We start from the raw sequence: 23091 nt of genomic DNA on the forward strand, positions 1-23091 counted from the left end.
TTCAATTTACACCTGTCCAACCTTCTAACCCCCTCGCTGACCAGTCTTTCATCTCTACCAACCTTCCATCACCACCTGTCCAACCTTCCAACCCCCTTGCTGACCAGCCTTTTCATCTCTACCTTACCAACCTTCCATCACCACCTGTCCAACCTTCCAACTCCCTCGCTGACCAGCCTTTTCATCTCTACCTTACCAACCTTCCATCACCACCTGTCCAACCTTCCAACCCCCTCGCTGACCAGCCTTTTCATCTCTACCTTACCAACCTTCCATCACCACCTGTCCAACCTTCCAACTCCCTCGCTGACCAGCCTTTTCATCTCTACCTTACCAACCTTCCATCACCACCTGTCCAACCTTCCAACCCCCTCGCTGACCAGCCTTTTCATCTCTACCTTACCAACCTTCCATCACCACCTGTCCAACCTTCCAACTCCCTCGCTGACCAGCCTTTTCATCTCTACCTTACCAACCTTCCATCACCACCTGTCCAACCTTCCAACCACGTCACCTGACCAGTCTTTCATCTCTTCCTGACCAACCTTCCATAACCACCTGTCCAACCAGGTCACCTGAACAGCCTTTCATCTCTACCTAACTAACCTTCCATCACTTGTCCAACCTTCCACCCCCCTCATCTAACAGACCTTCCATCTACACCTGACTGACTTTTAACACCTTCATCTGATAGACTTCCATCTCCACCTGACCAACCTTTCATCCCTACCTACCTGAGCTTCCATTTATACATGACCAATGTTCCACCCCCACCTAATTAACCTTCCATCGCCACCTGACCAACTTTCAATTTACACCTGTCCAACCTTTCAACCCCCTCGCTGACCAGCCTTTTCATCTCTAATGCCGCGTACACACGAGCGGACTTTTCAACATCCAAAGTCCGACGGACTGAGTCCGTCAGACTATTCGATCGTGTGTGGGCTGCAACGGACTTTAGCTTCGCAAAAGTCTGACGGACTTTAGAAATGAAGCATGCTTCAAATTTTCCCGACGGAACTCCGCCGGACCCGGTCCCCTTCGAAAAATCCGCTCGTGTGTATGCTATTCCGACGGACTAAAACCGACGCTAGGGCAGCTATTGGCTACTGGCTATGAACTTCCTTATTCGAATCCAGTCGTACGTCATCACGTTCGACTCCGTCGGAGTTTGGTGTGATTGTGTGTGTCCAAGTCCGTTCGGTCGAAAAGTCCGCCAGAACTCCCCTAGAACTCCGTCGGAACTCCTTTGGAGGTCTGTCGGACATAAGTCCTCTCGTGTGTACGCGGCATAACTGACCAACCTTCCATCACCACCTGTCCAACCTTCCAACCACGTCACCTGACCAGTCTCTCATCTCTTCCTGTCCAACCTTCCAACCACGTCACCTGACCAGTCTCTCATCTCTTCCTGTCCAACCTTCCAACCACGTCACCTGACCAGTCTCTCATCTCTTCCTGTCCAACCTTCCAACCACGTCACCTGAACAGCCTTTCATCTCTACCTAACTAACCTTCTATCACTTGTCAAGCCTTCCACCCCCTTGCCTTAACAGCCTTTAAACTCTACCTGACCAACCTTCCATCACCACCTGACCAGCTTTCCATTTACACCTGTCCAACTTTCCAACCCCCTCACCTTTAACCAATTTCACATGACCAATCTTCCATCTAAAATGAACCAGCCTACCTCCGCCTGATTAACCTTCCATGTCCACTTGACCAACCTCCCATCTCCGCCTGATTAATCTTCTATATAATCTATATAACTCCAGTCCTCAAGGCGCCCCACCGAGTCATGTTTTCAGGATTTACGGTTGTGGTCATTACTAAGGCAGTGAAACTGATCAAATCACCTGTGCAAAATAATGGGCAGTCTGAAAACATGACCTGTTGGGGCGCCTTGAGGACTGGAGTTGAGAAACCCTGTCCTATAGCCACGTAACTTTCCATCCCCCACCTGACCAACCCAACCACAAGCCATTTGGCCTATTATCTCCATCCGGAACCTCTTCTAACTGACCTTCCATCACACTGCCCTAAACTTTTACCCCTCCAACGACTATTCCTTTAAACCTTCAGAGGTCCTTCATGATCTGAATGTGGGAGGAACCCTTCTGATCCCCCCCCCTTCCTTGACTGCCCCGGTGTGGCCCCTGATCGCCCCTGTGTGACCTCTGACCTCGCTCTGTAGGCTCTGCAGACATGGGGCGAGGTGTCCTTGGCTCAGATTGAGCTCCCGGTTCTCTTCTCTAAGATTTTGTAGCTGCAGGGTGAGGGACTGTTCCGCCTGGGAGACCTGTGGAGACACAACGGTTCATCAGTGTAGGCCACGGGTGATCCACATAGAAGGGTACAATGCAGGAAGGGAAGATGTGGTGTATTATTAGGGGGGGGTGCAGCTGTGTCTCCAGAAATATCTTCCCATCAGCAGAACATGACACACATACAGTCATTGACACCTTTGTCTTGTATACAGGATGACGACCACTGGGAACACTTCACCCCCTGAAAGCTGCGCCCCCCATCCCCCCATCCGCCGTACTCTACCATCGGGGACATCAGATGAAAAGAGTGCGAACACCGTACTGGAGGATGATGTTCCCACAGAGGACAGCTCCATCCCCCCCACCTGCTGGAATCCCCCCATATCACACAATCCTATTAGGAGGTAATCGTCTTATCCGGGGACAGCTGCTCACTTCTCAGTCTGATCCCATCACTGACACTCTAATCCCTCCCGTCGTGTGTGACAACCTAATCCGTCTCCGGTGTCACCTCATCAGGAGACCTCCCTCCCCCCCAGGAATAGATAGAGGGGACCGTGTATTCACCAGTGACCCCACCAGGGGCAGATAGAGGGGACTGTACCACCATCGGTGACCCCACCAGGGGCAGATAGAGGGGACTGTACCACCATCGGTGACCCCACCAGGGGCAGATAGAGGGGACTGTACCACCATCGGTGACCCCAGCAGGGCCATAAAAATGGGACAAGACCACCATCAGTGACCCCACCAGGGGCAGATAAAGGGGACAACACCACCATCAGTGACCCCACCAGGGGCAGATAGAGGGGACTGTACCACTATCAGTGACCCCACCAGGAGAAGATGAAGGGAACCATACCACCATCAGTGACCCCCCACCAGGAGCAGATGAAGGGAACCATACCACCATCAGTGACCCCACCAGGAAAAGATGAAGGGAACCATACCACCATCAGTGACCCCACCAGGAGAAGATGAAGGGAACCATACCACCATTAGTGACCCCCACCAGGAGCAGATACAGGGGAACCACACCACCATCAGTGACCCCCACCAGGAGCAGATAGAGGGGAACCATACCACCATCAGTGACCCCAACAGAGACAGATAGATGAGAGCATTCCACCAACATTGACCTTATTAGGGACAGATAGGGACTCAGTAACCCCACTGAGGCAAATAGTGAGACCATACCACCATCAGTAACCGCACCAGGTAAAGATAAGATGAGACTACACCACCATCAGCAACCCAACCAAGGACAGATAGAGGGGGCTGTACCACGATCAGTGATAACCAGAGACAGAAAAAAGGGACCATACCACCATCAGTGACCTCACCAAGGGCAGATAGAGGAGTCTGTACCACCATCACTGACTGCATGGGCGGGGGGGGGGGGGGGGCAAACCACCATCAGGGAAGCTACAAGGAGCAATTGGAGGAGATTGTACCCCCATCAGGAACTTCACCAGGGGCAGTTAGAAGGGGCCGTACCACCATCAGTAACCCCACCAGGAGAAGATCGAGGGGATCATACTACCATTGTTAACTTCACATAGGGCTGAAAGAGGTGATCCCATCGGGGAAGATAGGACTGTGCCACCATAGGTGACCCCATCAGATGGAGGGGAATGTACCATCACTGACCCCAGCAGGGGCAGATGGAGGGGACTGTACCATCACTGACCCCAGCAGGGGCAGATAGACAGGATAGACACAGCACTACAGTCTCCCACCTCAGGTAAGGGATCAGACTGGGGTCTCCCAATATGGCGGACCTATAGACCACCCCCCTCTCACCTGAGCTAGTTGCTCCAGCAGTCGCTGGTTCTGTTCGGACATCTCGTGTACGGCGGTGGAGCTCTCCCGTCCGCACTCTCTGTGCTCTGACATGAGCTGTCTGAGCTGTAGCCGGGCCTCTGATAGGTCGCTCTCCAGATCCGTGATCTGTGACCTCCATTCACTCTCCCGCACCTCCATCTTCAGACGCAGAGCGTGCTTCTCCTGCTCCAACCGCTGCAAGACAACAACCAGCCATGGAGACCAAACAAAACGGATATTTGCTGGATTCTGTACACCTGCTGTGCCCATTATGAGGGGTTCCCACCATCCCTGTACACCCGCCGTGCCCATTATGAGGGGTTCCCACCATCCCTGTACACCCGCCGTGCCCATTATGAGGGGTTCCCACCATCCCTGTACACCCGCTGTGCCCATTATGAGGGGTTCCCATCATCCCTGTACACCAGCTTTGCCCATTATGAGGGGTTCCCACCATCCCTGTACACCTGCTGTGCCCATTATGAGGGGTTCCCATCATCCCTGTATACCCGCTGTGCCCATTATGAGGGGTTCCCACCATCCCTGTACACCCGCTGTGCCCATTATGAGGGGTTCCCACCATCCTTGTACACCCGCTGTGCCCATTATGAGGGGTTCCCACCATCCCTGTACACCCGCTGTGCCCATTATGAGGGGTTCCCACCATCCCTGTACACCCGCTGTGCCCATTATGAGGGGTTCCCACCATCCCTGTACACCCGCTGTGCCCATTATGAGGGGTTCCCACCATCCCTGTACACCCGCTGTGCCCATTATGAGGGGTTCCCTCCATCCCTGTACACCCGCTGTGCCCATTATGAGGGGTTCCCTCCATCCCTGTACACCCGCTGTGCCCATTATGAGGGGTTCCCACCATCCCTGTGCTGAGTTTTTTATGTATCTCATATTATGTAGAAAGTGACAAGACTAGCTGGAACACATAAAACTCCCAGTTTTACAGGAATAGAGGAAGGAATTTTGGTAAGGAGATCTCACCAATAGAGTATTCAAGTCTGGAACTGTCTCCACCCACTAGGTTCCACCTATCACTGACAAATAAGAAGTCTAGGATTGACTCCACCCACTAGGTTCCACCTATCACTGACAAATAAGAAGTCTGGGATTGACTCCACCCACTAGGTTCCACCTATCTTGACATATAAGAAAGCTGGGATTGACTCCACCCACTAGGTTCCACCTATCACTGACAAATAAGAAGTCTGGGATTGACTCCACCCACTAGGTTCCACCTATCACTGACATATAAGAAGTCTGGGATTGACTCCACCCACTAGGTTCCACCTATCACTGACAAATAAGAAGTCTAGGATTGACTCCACCCACTAGGTTCCACCTATCACTGACAAATAAGAAGTCTAGGATTGACTCACCCACTAGGTTCCACCTATCACTGACAAATAAGAAGTCTGGGATTGACTCCACCCACTAGGTTCCACCTATCATTGACATATAAGAAAGCTGGGATTGACTCCACCCACTAGGTTCCAACTATCACTGACAAATAAGAAGTCTAGGATTGACTCCACCCACTAGGTTCCACTATCACTGACATATAAGAAGTCTGGGATTGACTCCACCCACTAGGTTCCACCTATCACTGACATATAAGAAGTCTGGGATTGACTCCACCCACTAGGTTCCACCTATCACTGACAAATAGGAAGTCTGGGATTGACTCCACCCACTAGGTTCCACCTATCACTGACATATAAGAAGTCTGGGATTGACTCCACCCACTAGGTTCCACCTATCACTGACATATAAGAAGTCTGGGATTGACTCCACCACTAGGTTCCACCTATCACTGACAAATAAGAAGTCTGGGATTGACTCCACCCACTAGGTTCCACCTATCACTGACATATAAGAAGTCTGGGATTGACTCCACCCACTAGGTTCCACCTATCACTGACAATTAAGAAGTCTAGGATTGACTCCACCCACTAGGTTCCACCTATCACTGACATATAAGAAGTCTGGGATTGACTCCACCCACTAGGTTCCACCTATCACTGACATATAAGAAGTCTGGGATTGACTCCACCCACTAGGTTCCACCTATCACTGACATATAAGAAAGCTGGGATTGACTCCACCCACTAGGCTATAAAATGCCACTGGTGGATATATCCAGATATGTATCAGGGGCTTGTGATTGGATATCTAGAAATTCTGGGGGCCAATTGATAAATGTTAAGCTCCACCCCCTCACCCAGGTAGGACTTCTCGGGTAGAAATCTTCCTCCATGGTGGAGGAGGGGATATTCCCCATTCCCGCCCCCAAGGATCTGGCCATTATAAAGAACTCCACCCCATATTATAATGAGGCTGGCGTATCCTCTCACCTCACGGGTCTCTCGGAGCTCCTCCTCCAGCGCTTCTCTCCCCCTCTCCAGATAATCGTTCCTCTCCAGCAGGGCCTTCCCCAGCTCAGCAGCCAGGAGCAGATCCTTGTTCTTCCTCTCCAGGGCCAGGCTCAGGTCCTCCTCCTGCTGCTCTGACTCCTCCTCGCCCAGGTAGGATGTTCTTCTCTCCAGCAGGAAGGGGTAGAAGTCTTCCTCCATGGTGGGGGAGGGGAGACCCCCGCTCCAGCCCCGGAGGATCCCACCCTGGCTCTCCGCCTCTCCCGATGTCATTGGATGTCACGTCTGGAGGAGAGAGAAGGAATTCCATCAGATGGTCACACATCATACAATTACAGCCCAATCCCCTTCACTGGAACGGGGGGTCTGTGCATGAGAAGGGGGGTGATGATTTATGGGGGGGTCTGTGTTTGAGATTGGTAATTATATGGGGGGGTCTGTATATGAGGAGGGGGTGATGTTTATTTGGGGGGTCTGTGTATGAGGAGGGGGTGATGATTTATGGGGGGGTCTGTGTACGAGGAGGGGGTGATAAATTATGGGGGGGTCTGTGTAAGAGGAGGGGGTGATGATTTATGGAGGGGTCTGTGTATGAGGAGGGGGGTGATGATTTATGAGGGGGTCTGTGTATGAGGGGGGTAATGATATGGGGGGTCTGTATATGAGGAGGGGGTGATGTTTATTTGGGGGGTCTGTGTATGAGGAGGGGGTGATGATTTATGGGGGGTCTGTGTAAGAGGAGGGGGTGATGATTTATGGGGGGTCTGTGTATGAGGAGGGGGGTGATGATTTATGGGGGGGTCTGTGTATGAGGGGGGGTAATGATATGGGGGGTCTGTATATGAGGAGGGGGTGATGTTTATTTGGGGGGGGGGTCTGTGTATGAGGAGGGGGTGATGATTTATGGGGGGTCTGTATATGAGGAGGGGGTGATGATTTATGGGGGGTCTGTGTATGAGGAGGGGGGTGATGATTATTTGGGGGGTCTGTATATGAGGAGGGGGTGATGATTATTTAGGGGATCTGTATATGAGGAGGGGGTGATGATTATTTGGGGGGTCTGTGTATGAGGAGGGGGGTGATGATTATTTGGGGGATCTGTGTATGAGGAGGGGGTGATGATTATTTGGGGGGTCTGTGTATGAGGAGGGGGGTGATGATTATTTGGGGGGTCTGTGTATGAGGAGGGGGTGATGATTTATGGGGGGGTCTGTGTATGAGGAGGGGGGTGATGATTATTTGGGGGGTCTGTATATGAGGAGGGGGTGATGATTATTTAGGGGATCTGTATATGAGGAGGGAGTGATGATTATTTGGGGGGTCTGTGTATGAGGAGGGGGGTGATGATTATTTGGGGGATCTGTGTATGAGGAGGGGGTGATGATTATTTGGGGGATCTGTATATGAGGAGGGGGTGATGATTTATGGGGGGGTCTGTGTATGAGGAGGGGGGTGATGATTATTTGGGGGGTCTGTGTATGAGGAGGGGGGTGATGATTATTTGGGGGGTCTGTGTATGAGGAGGGGGTGATGATTATTTGGGGGGTCTGTATATGAGGAGGGGGGTGATGATTATTTGGGGGGTCTGTGTATGAGGAGGGGGGTGATGATTATTTGGGGGGGTCTGTGTATGAGGAGGGGGTGATGATTATTTGGGGGGATCTGTGTATGAGGAGGGGGGTGATGATTATTTGGGGGATCTGTGTATGAGGAGGGGGGTGATGATTATTTGGGGGATCTGTGTATGAGGAGGGGGTGATGGATTATTTGGGGGATCTGTGTATGAGGAGGGAGGTGATTATTTGTGGGGGGTCTGTGTATGAGGATGGGGGGTGATTATTTGTGGGGGGATTTGTGTATGAGGAGGGGGGTGATTATTTGTGGGGGGGTCTGTGTATGAGGAGGGGGGTGATTATTTGTGGGGGGTCTGTGTATGAGGAGGGGGGTGATTATTTGTGGGGGGTCTGTGTATGAGGAGGGGGGTGATTATTTGTGGGGGGGGGGTCTTTGTATGAGGAGGGGGGTGATTATTTGTGGGGGGGTCTGTGTATGAGGAGGGGGTGATGATTTAAGGGGGGATTTGTGTATGAGGAGGGGGGTGATTATTTGTGGGGGGGGGTCTGTGTATGAGGAGGGGGGTGATTAATTGTGGGGGGGGGTCTGTGTATGAGGAGGGGGGTGATTATTTGTGGGGGTCTGTGTATGAGGAGGGGGGTAATTATTTGTGGGGGGGTCTGTGTATGAGGAGGGGGGGTGATTATTTGTGGGGGGTCTGTGTATGAGGAGAGGGGTGATGATTATTTGGGGGGTCTGTGTATGAGGAGGGGGGTGATGATTTAAGGGGGGGGGGTCTGTGTATGAGGAGGGGGGTGATTATTTGTGGGGGGTCTGTGTATGAGGAGGGGGGTGATTATTTGTGGGGGGGGGGGGTCTGTGTATGAGGAGGGGGGTGATTATTTGTGGGGGGGTCTGTGTATGAGGAGGGGGGTGATTATTTGTGGGGGGGTCTGTGTATGAGGAGGGGGGTGATGATTTAAGGGGGGGGGGTCTGTGTATGAGGAGGGGGGTGATTATTTGTGGGGGGGGGGTCTGTGTATGAGGAGGGGGGTGATTATTTGTGGGGGGGTCTGTGTATGAGGAGGGGGGTGATTATTTGTGGGGGGGTCTGTGTATGAGGAGGGGGGTGATGATTTAAGGGGGGGGGTCTGTGTATGAGGAGGGGGGTGATTATTTGTGGGGGGTCTGTGTATGAGGAGGGGGTGATTATTTGTGGGGGGGGGTCTGTGTATGAGGAGGGGGGTGATTATTTGTGGGGGGGGGTCTGTGTATGAGGAGGGGGGTGATTATTTGTGGGGGGTCTGTGTATGAGGAGGGGGGTGATTATTTGTGGGGGGGGGGTCTGTGTATGAGGAGGGGGGTGATTATTTGTGGGGGGGGGGTCTGTGTATGAGGAGGGGGGTGATTATTTGTGGGGGGGGGTCTGTGTATGAGGAGGGGGGTGATTATTTGTGGGGGGTCTGTGTATGAGGAGGGGGTGATTATTTGTGGGGGGGGGGTCTGTGTATGAGGAGGGGGGTGATTATTTGTGGGGGGTCTGTGTATGAGGAGGGGGGTGATTATTTGTGGGGGGGGGGTCTGTGTATGAGGAGGGGGGTGATTATTTGTTGTGGGGGGGTCTGTGTATGAGGAGGGGGGTGATTATTTGTGGGGGGTCTGTGTATGAGGAGGGGGGTGATTATTTGTGGGGGGTCTGTGTATGAGGAGGGGGGTGATTATTTGGGGGGATTTGTGTATGAGGAGGAGGTGATTATTTGTTGTGGGGGGGTCTGTGTATGAGGAGGGGGGTGATTATTTGTGGGGGGGGGGTCTGTGTATGAGGAGGGGGTGATTATTTGTGGGGGGGGGGTCTGTGTATGAGGAGGGGGGTGATTATTTGTGGGGGGTCTGTGTATGAGGAGGGGGGTGATTATTTGTGGGGGGTCTGTGTATGAGGAGGGGGTGATTATTTGTGGGGGGGGTCTGTGTATAAGGAGGGGGGTGATTATTTGTGGGGGGGTCTGTGTATGAGGAGGGGGGTGATTATTTGTGGGGGGTCTGTGTATGAGGAGGGGGGTGATGATTTAAGGGGGGATTTGTGTCCCCAGACGTGGTTCCCCCCCCCCTCTCCAGGTATGAAGAGTGGAATGTCAGGTGGGGAGTTCCCCGTCTCCCCTCCCCCACACACACATAAAGGGGAACGCCTCCTCCTGTCCTGTGCAGGTAAAAGTCCTCCCTCCCCCTCCCCGCACAGGAGGGGCCACAGTCACCCCCCATCCCCTGTGGACGGGGCCCCTCTGACCTCCAGGGGGAAGGTGATTGGACGGGCTCTTTGTCTCCAGCACAGGAAATCGGAGCTATCACCAGAAGATGGGGAATTCCCTGGTGGGGACCCCTGAGAGGGGATTCCCCTGACTTCCTGTTGTGTCTCGGGGACAGGAAGTGATTATTGGAGGATATGTGATGGGGGGCTGTCACTGGTCACCTCAGCTTCCATCGGAGCCTTCCACACATCTCCCATCCATTCATCTTCCCATCACAATGTTACAAAGTATCGGCGGGGATTTCCTTTTCTGTTTTATCAGATCCCATGAGATGAAAAGAGAATGAAGACAAACACAGCGCAGCGAATGAAGTGAGACTCTACAAGTCAGGACACTACAGAGGAGGGGGAGGGGGGCCTTCATACAATTCCCGGGGCCCCTCTAATTGTCCTCCCCCGGGGGCCATCCACACACCTGAAACACGTTCTGCCTGATCTGCACTCCATGGACATGAAAGACTCCACCAACAATCCCCCCCACAATGCACCTGGGATCAAAGACCCCCCATGGGCCCCCAGGGGCCCCACACAGACCTGAGAATGTCCTGGAAACATCTTCTCATGGTATAAAGAGTTCACCCCCCACCACCACCACCAGGGGGCGACCTCCATGTCATTCATGTATCACCAACACAGACCAGAGTGCAGCAATCTGTGTCTGAAATGTGACATCACAGGGGACAGGCTGAGCTCCGCCCACTGCCATGAACCCACAGAGCTAGCACTCATCACCCCAGAGAGACAGACTGACCCCATATGTACTACCCAGACAGAACCCTCTCCATTGTCCTATGAGGAAGGAAACAGTTCCCGCCCATGAGGAACCCCCTCCCCCACCCCACCGGAGGGGGAATCAGAATAAAGTGTGACAATGTGATTGGGGGTCAGAGGATGGCATTGGAGGACGGAGGATGGGATTGGAGGACAGGATAGAGGATGGGATTGGAGGACAGGATAGAGGATGGGATTGGAGGACAGGATAGAGGATGGGATTGGGGGACAGAGGATGGGATTGGAGGGCAGAGGATGAAATTGGAGGGCAGAGGAATGGGATTAGAGGACGGAGGATTGGATTGGAGGACGGAGGATGGGATTGGAGGACGGAGGATGGGATTGGAGGACAGGATAGAGGATGGGATTGGAGGACGGAGGATGGGGTTGGAGGACGGAGGATGGGATTGGAGGACGGAGGATGGGATTGGAGGACAGAGGATGGGATTGGAGGACAGAGGATGGGATTGGAGGACAGGATAGAGGATGGGATTGGAGGACGGAGGATGGGGTTGGAGGACGGAGGATGGGATTGGAGGACGGAGGATGGGATTGGAGGACGGAGAATGGGATTGGAGGACAGAGGATGGGATTGGAGGACAGAGGATGGGATTGGGGGACAGAGGATGGGGTTGGAGGACAGAGGATGGGATTGGAGGACAGAGGATGGGATTGGAGGACAGGATAGAGGATGGGATTGGAGGACGGAGGATGGGGTTGGAGGACGGAGGATGGGATTGGAGGACGGAGGATGGGATTGGAGGACGGAGAATGGGATTGGAGGACAGAGGATGGGATTGGAGGACAGAGGATGGGATTGGGGGACAGAGGATGGGACTGGAGAACAGGATAGAGGATGGGACTGGAGGACAGAGGAATGGGATTGGAGGACAGAGGAATGGGATTGGAGGACAGGATAGAGGATGGGATTGGAGGACAGGATAGAGGATGGGATTGGAGGACAGGATAGAGGATGGGATTGGAGGACAGGATAGAGGATGGGATTGGAGGACAGAGGATGGGATTGGAGGACAGAGGATTGGGATTGGAGGACGGAGGATGGGATTGGAGGACGGAGGATGGGATTGGAGGACGGAGGAATGGGATTGGAGGACGAAGTATGGGATTGGAGGACGGAGGATGGGATTGGAGGACAGAGGATGGGATTGGAGGACAGAGGAATGGGATTGGAGGACAGGATAGAGGATGGGATTGGAGGACAGAGGATGGGATTGGAGGACAGAGGATGGGATTGGAGGACAGAGGATGGGATTGGAGGACAGGATAGAGGATGGGATTGGAGGACAGAGGATGGGATTGGAGGACAGAGGAATGGGATTGGAGGACGGAGGATGGGATTGGAGGACGGAGGAATGGGATTGGAGGACAGAGGATGGGATTGGAGGACGGAGGAATGGGATTGGAGGATGGAGGAATGGGATTTGAGTATGGAGGATGGGATTAGAGGATGGAGAGTGGGATTAGAGGACAGAGGAATGGGATTGGAGGACAGAGGAATGGGATTGGAGGACAGGACAGAGGATGGGATTGGAGGACGGAGGATGGGATTGGAGGAGGACAGAGGATGGGATTGGAGGACAGAGGAATGGGATTGGAGGAGGACAGAGGATGGGATTGGAGGACAGAGGATGGGATTGGAGGACGGAGGATGGGATTGGAGGACGGAGGATGGGATTGGAGGACGGAGGAATGTGATTGGAGGACGGAGGATGGGATTGGAGGACAGAGGAATGGGATTGGAGGACAGGACAGAGGATGGGATTGGAGGACGGAGGATGGGATTGGAGGAGGACAGAGGATGGGATTGGAGGACAGAGGAATGGGATTGGAGGACAGGACAGAGGATGGGATTGGAGGACAGAGGAATGGGATTGGAGGACAGGACAGAGGATGGGATTGGAGGACGGAGGATGGGATTGGAGGAGGACAGAGGATGGGATTGGAGGACGGAGGATGGGATTGGAGGAGGACAGAGGATGGGATTGGAGGACAGAGGATGGGATTGGAGGACGGAGGATGGGATTGGAGGACGGAGGATGGGATTGGAGGACGGAGGATGGGATTGGAGGATGGGATTGGAGGACGGAGGATGGGATTGGAGGATGGGATTGGAGGACGGAGGATGGGATTGGAGGATGGGATTGGAGGACGGAGGATGGGATTGGAGGACGGAGGATGGGATTGGAGGACGGAGGAATGTGATTGGAGGACGGAGGATGGGATTGGAGGACGGAGGATGGGATTGGAGGACGGAGGATGGGATTGGAGGATGGGATTGGAGGACGGAGGATGGGATTGGAGGATGGGATTGGAGGACGGAGGATGGGATTGGAGGATGGGATTGGAGGACGGAGGATGGGATTGGAGGACGGAGGATGGGATTGGAGGATGGGATTGGAGGACGGAGGATGGGATTGGAGGATGGGATTGGAGGACGGAGGATGGGATTGGAGGATGGGATTGGAGGACGGAGGATGGGATTGGAGGATGGAGGATGGGATTGGAGGATGGAGGATGGGATTGGAGGATGGGATTGGAGGATGGAGGATGGGATTGGAGGATGGGATTGGAGGATGGAGGATGGGATTGGAGGACGGAGGATGGGATTGGAGGATGGAGGATGGGATTGGAGGATGGGATTGGAGGATGGAGGATGGGATTGGAGGATGGAGGATGGGATTGGAGGATGGGATTGGAGGATGGGATTGGAGGACGGAGGATGGGATTGGAGGGATATTTTAGGAATTCTCCTGGTTTTTCCTTCAGGATTGCTGAGCCTCACCCCATGATAGGAGGCTCATGTAGCAGGAGGTCGTCTCCTGGACTGAGCAGTCGGACGGATGTGGGAGATCTGTATATACCAAATACATATATATATCCTGTATGTGGCCTCTCCCTGTATACTGTATATAGATGGTATATATATATATATCTCCCATCACTCTCTGTATACAGTATATATATATATATATATTTCTGTCCATCAGTCACACCTCCTGCGGCAGATGAGGCCTCACATTCCTCGGTGTAGAGAAGGAGGTCTCTCTCTGGCCTGCAGCCTCCACTCCCCCAATCCCAACCTCCCAGAGAGGCCGATTCCCTCTCTATGAGATCCTCCACCCACAGCACACTGAGCTCACCAGGGAGAACAATGGGGTGAGAGCCGAACATATCCGACCCAAGAGGTGTGAGCGGTGACATGACGCTCATAAAATGTTCTCTAATCCACAGACTGACTCTTCATACTCTGTAAAGATTATAATACAATATGATAATTATATATCCTTCACCATAAAACTGTGACCACGCCCCTTTCTCAAGCTGGCTCTCTATCGTCCAATCATTGAACGCTTGTCTCATCGCAGAGTCATTCAAGATGGATTCCGGGAGAGTCTCCAATCAGACGTCATCTTTTATAAATCCAGACTCTGATTGGCTGAACGTTATCCTCTGCTCCCGATATTCCCTACTTTATATGAACCTCTATAAGTGTATACAGTATATATACCGTGCCTGGAAAAAGTATTCATACCCCCCGACATTCCCCACATTTTGTTACAACCAGAACCATAAATGTATTTTATTGGGATTTTATGTGATGGACCAACACAAAGTGTCACACAATTGTGAAGTGGAAGGAAAATGATAAATGATAGAAATAAATATGTGAAAAGTGTGGGGGGAGGGGCATTTGTATGGCGCCCCCCAGAGTCAATACTTTGTAGAACCCCCTTTCTCTACAAGTCTTTTTGGGGGTGTCTCTACCAGCTTTGCCCATCTAGAGAGGACATTTCTGCCCATTCTTCTTCTTTGTAAAATATCTCAAGCTCTGTCAGATTGGATGGAGAGCGTCTCTGATCAGCAATTTTCAAGTCTGGCCACAGATTCTCAATGTGATTTAGGTCTGGACTGTGACTGGGCCATTCTAACACATGAATATGCTTTGATGTAAACCATTCCATTGTAGCTCTGGCTGGATGTTTCGGGTCCTTGTCCTGCTGGAAGGGGAACCTCCGCCCCGGTCTCAAGTCTTCTGCCGACTCTAACGGGTTTTCTTCTAAGATTGTCCTGTATTTGTCTCCATCCATCTTCCCATCAACTCTGACCAGCTTCCCTGTCCCTGCTGAAGAAAACCATCCCCACCACATGATGCTGCCACCGCCATGTCTCACAGTGGGGATGGTGTGTTCGGGGGATGGGCGGTGTTAGTTTCCCCCACACATAGCGTTTTGCTTTTAGGCCATAAAGTTGAATTTTGGTCTCCTCTGACCAGATCACCTTCTTCCACATGTTTGCTGCCCCCTCCCCCACATGGCTTCTCACAAACTACAAACAGGACTTCTTATGACTTTCTTTCTCCAATGTCTTTCTTCTTGTCACTCTTCCATAAAGGGCAGATTTGTGGAGAGACGACTAATAGTTGTCCTGTGGACAGATTCTCCCCCCTGAGCTGTGGATCTCTGCAGCTCCTCCAGAGTCACCATGGACCTCTTGGCTCTTCTCTGATGAATGCTCTCCTTGCCCGGCCCGGTCAGTTTAGGTGGACGGCCGTGTCTTGGTAGGTTTGCAGTTGTGCCCATACTCTTTCCATTTTCCGATGATGGATTGAACAGAGCTCCGTGAGATGGTCAAAGCTTGGGAGATTTTATTATAACCCAACCCTGCTTTATACTTCTCCACAACTTCATCCCTGACCTGTCTGGTGTGTTCCTTGGCCTTCATGATGCTGTTTGTTCACTAAGGTTCTCTAACAAACCTCTGAGGGCTTCACAGAACAGCTGCATTTATACTGAGATTAGATGACACACAGGTGGATTCTATTTACTAATTAGGTGACTTCTGAAGGCAATTGGTTCCTCTAGATTATAGTTAGGGGTATCGGAGTAAAGGGGGCTGAATACAAATCCCCCTCCCCCACACTTTTCACATATTTATTTGTATCATTTATCATTTTCCTTCCATTTGACAATTATGTGACACTTTGTGTTGGTCCATCACATAAAATACATTTATGTTTTTGGTTGTAACTTGAGAACGTATGGGGAATATGAAGGGGTCTGAATACTTTTTCCAAGCCCTGTATATATATATATATATATACAGTGCCTTGTGAAAGTATTCGCCCCCCTTGAACTTTTCAACCTTTTGCCACATTTCAGGCTTCAAACATAAAGATATAACATTTTATTTTTTTGTGAAGAATCACCAACAAGTGGGACACAATTGTGAAGTGGAACGAAATCTATTGGATAATTTAAACTTTTTTAGCAAATAAAAAACTGAAAAGTGGTGCGTGCAAAATGATTCGGCCCCTTTACTTTCAGTGCAGCAAACTCACTCCAGAAGTTCAGCGAGGATCTCTGAATGATCCAATGTTGTCCTAAATGACTGATGGTGATAAATAGAATCCACCTGTGTGTAATCAAGTCTCTGTATAAATGCTCCTGCTCTGTGATAGTCTCAGGGTTCTGTTGAAAAGCGCAGAGAGCATCATGAAGACCAAGGAACACACCAGGCAGGTCCGGAATACTGTTGTGGAGAAGTTTAAAGCCGGATTTGGAGAGAAAAAGATTTCCCAAGCTTTAAACATCCCAAGGAGCACTGTGCAAGCGATCATTTTGAAATGGAAGGAGTATCAGACCACTGCAAATCTACCAAGACCTGGCCGTCCCTCTAAACTTTCAGCTCAGACAAGGAGAAGACTGATCAGAGATGCAGCCAAGAGGCCCATGATCACTCTGGATGAACTGCAGAGAACTACAGCTGAGGTGGGAGAGTCTGTCCATAGGACAACAATCAGTCGTACACTGCACAAATCTGCCCTTTATGGAAGAGTGGCAAGAAGAAAGCCATTTCTCAAAGATATCCATAAAAAGTCTCGTCTAAAGTTTGCCACAAGCCACCTGGGAGACACACCAAACATGTGGAAGAAGGTGCTCTGGTCACATGAAACCAAAATCCAACTTTTTGCCCACAATGCAAAACGATATGTTTGGCGTAAAAGCAACACAGCTCATCACCATCAACACACCATCCCCACTGTCAAACATGGTGGTGGCAGCATCATGGTTTGGGGCTGCTTTTCTTCAGCAGGGACAGGGAAGATGGTTAAAATTGAGGGGAAGATGGATGCAGCCAAATACAGGACCATTCTGGATGAAAACCTGTTGGAGTCGGCAAAAGACCTGAAACTGGGACGGAGATTTATCTTCCAACAAGACAATGATCCCAAACATACAGCAAAATCTACAAAGGAATGGTTCACAAATAAACGTATCCAGGTGTTAGAATGGCCAAGTCAAAGTCCAGACCTGAATCCAATCGAGAATCTGTGGAAAGAGCTGAAAACTGCTGTTCACAAACGCTCTCCATCCAACCTCACTGAGCTCCAGCTGTTTTGCAAGGAAGAATGGGCAAGAATTTCAGTCTCTCGATGTGCAAAACTGATAGAGACACCCCAAGAGACTTGCGGCTGTAATCGCAGCAAAAGGTGGCTCTACAAAGTATTAACACAAGGGGGCCCAATCATTTTGCACGCCCCACTTTTCATTTTTTTTATTAGTTAAAGTTTCAAAAATCCAAAAGATTTCGTTCCACTTCACAATTGTGTCCCACTTGTTGGTGATTCTTCACAAAAAATAAAAATTTTATATCTTTATGTTTGAAGCCTGAAATGTGGCAAAAGGTTGAAAAGTTCAAGGGGGCCGAATACTTTCACAAGGCACTGTATATGTATATATAGTTCTCGTATATACCGTGTGTGTGTGTATATATATATATACACACACAGTATATACAAAGACTAACACACACATATATATATATATCTGTGTGGGAGGGAATTGTGTCACCTGTCAGGTCGGAGGGTGTGAGAAGCTCTGTGTACAGGTCAGACCAGCAGAACGAGTGTGCCGATACCACGCACCTTACACAATCACCATACAATCCACACCCAGAGATCTCCCCGCCACCCCGCGTCACCACCGAACCTCATCCCATCCCCCACCGAACCTCATCCCATCCCCCGACGTCACCACCGAACCTCATCCCATCCCCCACCGAACCTCATCCCATCCCCCGACGTCACCACCGAACCTCATCCCATCCCCCGACGTCACCACCGAACCTCATCCCATCCCCCGACGTCACCACCGAACCTCATCCCATCCCCCACCGAACCTCATCCCATCCCCCACCTCACCACCGAACCTCATCCCATCCCCCAACGTCACCACCGAACCTCATCCCATCCCCCGATGTCACCACCGAACCTCATCCCATCCCCCGACGTCACCACCGAACCTCATCCCATCCCCCGACGTCACCACCGAACCTCATCCCATCCCCCACCTCCCCACCGAACCTCATCCCATCCCCCGACGTCACCACCGAACCTCATCCCATCCCCCACCTCACCACCGAACCTCATCCCATCCCCCACCTCACCACCGAACCTCATCCCATCCCCCGACGTCACCACCAAACCTCATCCCATCCCCCACCAAACCTCATCCCATCCCCCAACCTCACCACCGAACCTCATCCCATCCCCCGACCTCACCACCGAACCTCATCCCATCCCCGACCTCACCACCGAACCTCATCCCATCCCCCGACTCATCACCGAACCTCATCCCATCCCCCACCAAACCTCATCCCATCCTCCATGTCACCACTGAACCTCATCCCATCCCCCGACGTCACCACCCAACCTCATCCCACCCCCCGACGTCACCACCGAACCTCATCCCATCCCCCACCGAACCTCATCCCATCCCCCACCGAACCTCATCCCATCCCCTGCCTCACCACCGAACCTCAACCCATCCCCCGACCTCACCACCGAATCTCAACCCATCCCCCACCGAACCTCATCTCATCCCCCGACCTCACCACCGAACCTCATCCCATCCCCCACCGAACCTCATCCCATCCCCCGCCTCACCACCAAACCTCATCCCATCCCCCACCAAACCTCATCCCATCCTCCACCGAACCTCATCCCATCCCCCGCCTCACCACCAAACCTCATCCCATCCCCCACCAAACCTCATCCCATCCTCCGTGTCACCAACGAACCTCAACCCATCCCCCACTGAACCTCATCCCATCCCCTGCCTCACCACCGAACCTCATCCCACCCCCCGACGTCACCGCCGAACCTTATCCCATCCCCCGACGTCACATGGCAACATCCGCTCACCCCACACTTTATTAGGCCCCCCTTGCTAGTAGCGGGTTGGACCCCCTTTGGCCTCCATTCTTGGTGGCGGAGATACAACAAGGTGTTGGAAACGTTCCTCAGAGATTTTCCTCCATAGTGACATCACAACATTCGATTTGTCGAATAATTACATAATTATATACTGGAAACAACGCAACGTATCCATAAAGTACAGAGTGTCCCAAAAAAGAGGCGTGTCCACTCTGTGCAAATAAGCAAACGCACTGCAGAGGCAGCCAAAAAATAATAATAAAATAAAAATCATCCAAAAAGTGAATATCAGTTCCCATATCGACTTGTAGATTTTGGATGATTTTTATTATTATTTTTTTGGCTGCCTCTGCAGTGCGTTTGCTTATTTGCACAGAGTGGACACGCCTCTTTTTTGGGACACTCTGTACTTTATGGATACGTTGCGTTGTTTCCAGTATAATTATTCCTCTCATTTTAGCCACATGGCTGGTTTATTGAGCATTGGAAATTTATTTGTATTTTTCATTTTATTAACTTTATTTTCTGCACAACATCCTCCTTGTACTCTGTATATATTTACACTTATTAATGCCGGAGATGGAAATAAACTTCCCAGGCGAATAATTTAGTGTTAGAACCCCCGAAGATGGGGACACCCCATCCCCCACACCATTACACCCCCACCACCAGCCTGAACCGGTGATACAAGGCAGGGTAGAATCCAAATTCTGACCCCACATCAGAATGTCGCAGGTGAAATCCAGACTCCTCAGACCAGGCAACGTTTTTCCAATATTCTATTGTCCAATTTTGCTGATTCTGTGCCAATTGTAGCCTCAGCTTCCTGTTCTTAGCTGACAGTAGTGGCACCTGCTGCTGTAGCCCATCTGCTTCAAGATTGGATGTGTTGTGTGTTCAGAGATGGTATTCTGCATTCCTTGGGTGTAACGAGGGGTTATTGAAGAGAAAGGAGGAGGGGCGAGAGGGACTTTAAAGTGGTTGTAAACCCTTACAACACACTATGACCTACAGGTAAGCCTAGATTAAGGCTTTCCGGTAGGTCCAAGAAATATCTCCTAAACCTACACGGTTTTATGAGATATTTGGCGAAAGACAGGCGCATGCACCGTAGACAGCGACGCGCAGGCGCACTGAGCTTGCCGCGGTGAACAGTGATATGCCGCGAGTGGTGGCTCCCCAACGGGAGTGACGTCATCGCGGCTTCCACGAATTACAGCGGCGGAGCAGCGAGACCCACCGAGAAGATGGATGCGCCGGACTACAGGGGACAGCGGCGACTTCGCTGGCTCCTGTGTCAGGTAAGTGACACATAATGGACTACTATGCGATGCGATGCGATGCGATGCACAGTAGTCCATTATGCTTTACCTTTGCAGGGAATCAAAGAGGAAGTGAATTCATCAGGGTTTATTTCCTCTTTAAAGGTACCAAAGATTTGAAAAATAAACAATACATTTTAGAAAAATCTAAATTTTATGATAAACAACTAAAATGACAATAAGCATTTGCGAGAATCTCGTGTCAATTTTTTTACATGTACAACCGCTTCTTACTCTACATGTTTCGCTCAGACGAGCTTCGTCAGGAGATTTTTTTTTGAAGTGTCACATGAAGTAAATATATTATAAAATAAACAATGTTTATAGATGATTATATGTGAAAAGTTGTCGAAAAATAAAATCACAAGGATTGTAAAAAAGAGTCGCGATAATATCCATTGTTATAATGTAATAATAAAATATTGTAGAAAATGATACTTTATATAACATGATGGGAGGCGGAGCGCCTCCCGGGGGCTTGTCCTGAAATATCCGTCACCCAATGAAGACGGGAATCTTAAAACTACAGGAAATTTTCATCCAGAGAGAAAAAGATACATTTTATTATTTACATCCAATTCTTTTTTTTTTTATATTGATGAAAATGATCTCGATTAGAAATGAAATATAAAAGGTTCCAATATTATAATGTTACAATTTTTGATGTAAATAATAACATGTATCTTTTCTCTCTGGATGAAACTTAAAACTACAGGAAATTGTCATCCAGAGAGAAAAGATACATTTTATTATTTACATCCAATTCTTTTTTTTTTAATATCGATGAAAATGATCTCGATTAGAAATGAAATATAAAAGGTTCCAATATTATAATGTTACAATTTTTGATGTAAATAATAAAATGTATCTTTTCTCTCTGGATGAAACTTAAAACTACAGGAAATTTTCATCCAGAGAGAAAAGATACATTTTATTATTTACATCCAATTCTTTTTTTTTAAATATCGATGAAAATGATCTCGATTAGAAATGAAATATAAAAGGTTCCAATATTATAATGTTACAATTTTTGATGTAAATAATAAAATGTATCATTTCTCTCTGGATGAAACTTAAAACTACAGGAAATTGTCATCCAGAGAGAAAAGATACATTTTATTATTTACATACAATTCATTTTTTTTAATATTGATGAAAATGATCTCGATTAGAAATGAAATATAAAAAGTTCCAATATTATAATGTTACAATTTTTGATGTAAATAATAAAATGTATCTTTTCTCTCTGGATGAAACTTAAAACTACAGGAAATTTTCATCCAGAGAGAAAAGATACATTTTATTATTTACATCCAATTCTTTTTTTAAAATATTGATGAAAATGATCTCGATTAGGAATGAAATTATATAAAAGGTTCCAATATTATAATTTTACAATTTTTGATGTAAATAATAAAATGTATCTTTTCTCTCTGGATGAAACTTAAAACTACAGGAAATTTTCATCCAGAGAGAAAAGATACATTTTATTATTTACATCCAATTCTTTTTTTTTTAATATCGATGAAAATGATCTCGATTAGAAATGAAATATAAAAGGTTCCAATATTATAATGTTACAATTTTTGATGTAAATAATAAAATGTATCTTTTCTCTCTGGATGAAACTTAAAACTACAGGAAATTTTCATCCAGAGAGAAAAGATACATTTTATTATTTACATCCAATTCTTTTTTTTTAAATATCGATGAAAATGATCTCGATTAGAAATGAAATATAAAAGGTTCCAATATTATAATGTTACAATTTTTGATGTAAATAATAAAATGTATCATTTCTCTCTGGATGAAACTTAAAACTACAGGAAATTGTCATCCAGAGAGAAAAGATACATTTTATTATTTACATACAATTCATTTTTTTTAATATTGATGAAAATGATCTCGATTAGAAATGAAATATAAAAAGTTCCAATATTATAATGTTACAATTTTTGATGTAAATAATAAAATGTATCTTTTCTCTCTGGATGAAACTTAAAACTACAGGAAATTTTCATCCAGAGAGAAAAGATACATTTTATTATTTACATCCAATTCTTTTTTTAAAATATTGATGAAAATGATCTCGATTAGGAATGAAATTATATAAAAGGTTCCAATATTATAATTTTACAATTTTTGATGTAAATAATAAAATGTATCTTTTCTCTCTGGATGAAACTTAAAACTACAGGAAATTTTCATCCAGAGAGAAAAGATACATTTTATTATTTACATCCAATTCTTTTTTTTTTAATATCGATGAAAATGATCTCGATTAGAAATGAAATATAAAAGGTTCCAATATTATAATGTTACAATTTTTGATGTAAATAATAAAATGTATCTTTTCTCTCTGGATGAAAATTTCCTGTAGTTTTAAGATTCCCGTCTTCATTGGGTGATGGATATTTCAGGACAAGCC

General features: G+C 48.7%; 1 protein-coding gene across 1 annotated transcript in view; it reads right to left on the minus strand.

The window, feature by feature from the left end:
• The window catches only part of LOC143981399 (BICD family-like cargo adapter 2), a 41255-nt gene that overhangs the window by 12397 nt on the left and 5767 nt on the right, over positions 1–23091 (minus strand). Inside the window, exons 2-4 of the mRNA XM_077479228.1 lie at positions 6458–6760; positions 4071–4286; positions 2183–2299 (exon numbers count right to left, since the gene is read on the minus strand). Coding sequence (XP_077335354.1) covers positions 2183–2299; positions 4071–4286; positions 6458–6748 — 624 coding nt within the window. The 5' untranslated portion in view covers positions 6749–6760. The remainder of the gene's footprint in view (positions 1–2182; positions 2300–4070; positions 4287–6457; positions 6761–23091) is intronic.

Source organism: Lithobates pipiens, unplaced genomic scaffold (assembly GCF_037356315.1).
Source record: "Lithobates pipiens isolate NorthernLeopardFrog02 unplaced genomic scaffold, aLitPip1_a1.2 Scaffold_148, whole genome shotgun sequence".
NCBI classification, from domain to species: Eukaryota; Metazoa; Chordata; class Amphibia; order Anura; family Ranidae; genus Lithobates; species Lithobates pipiens.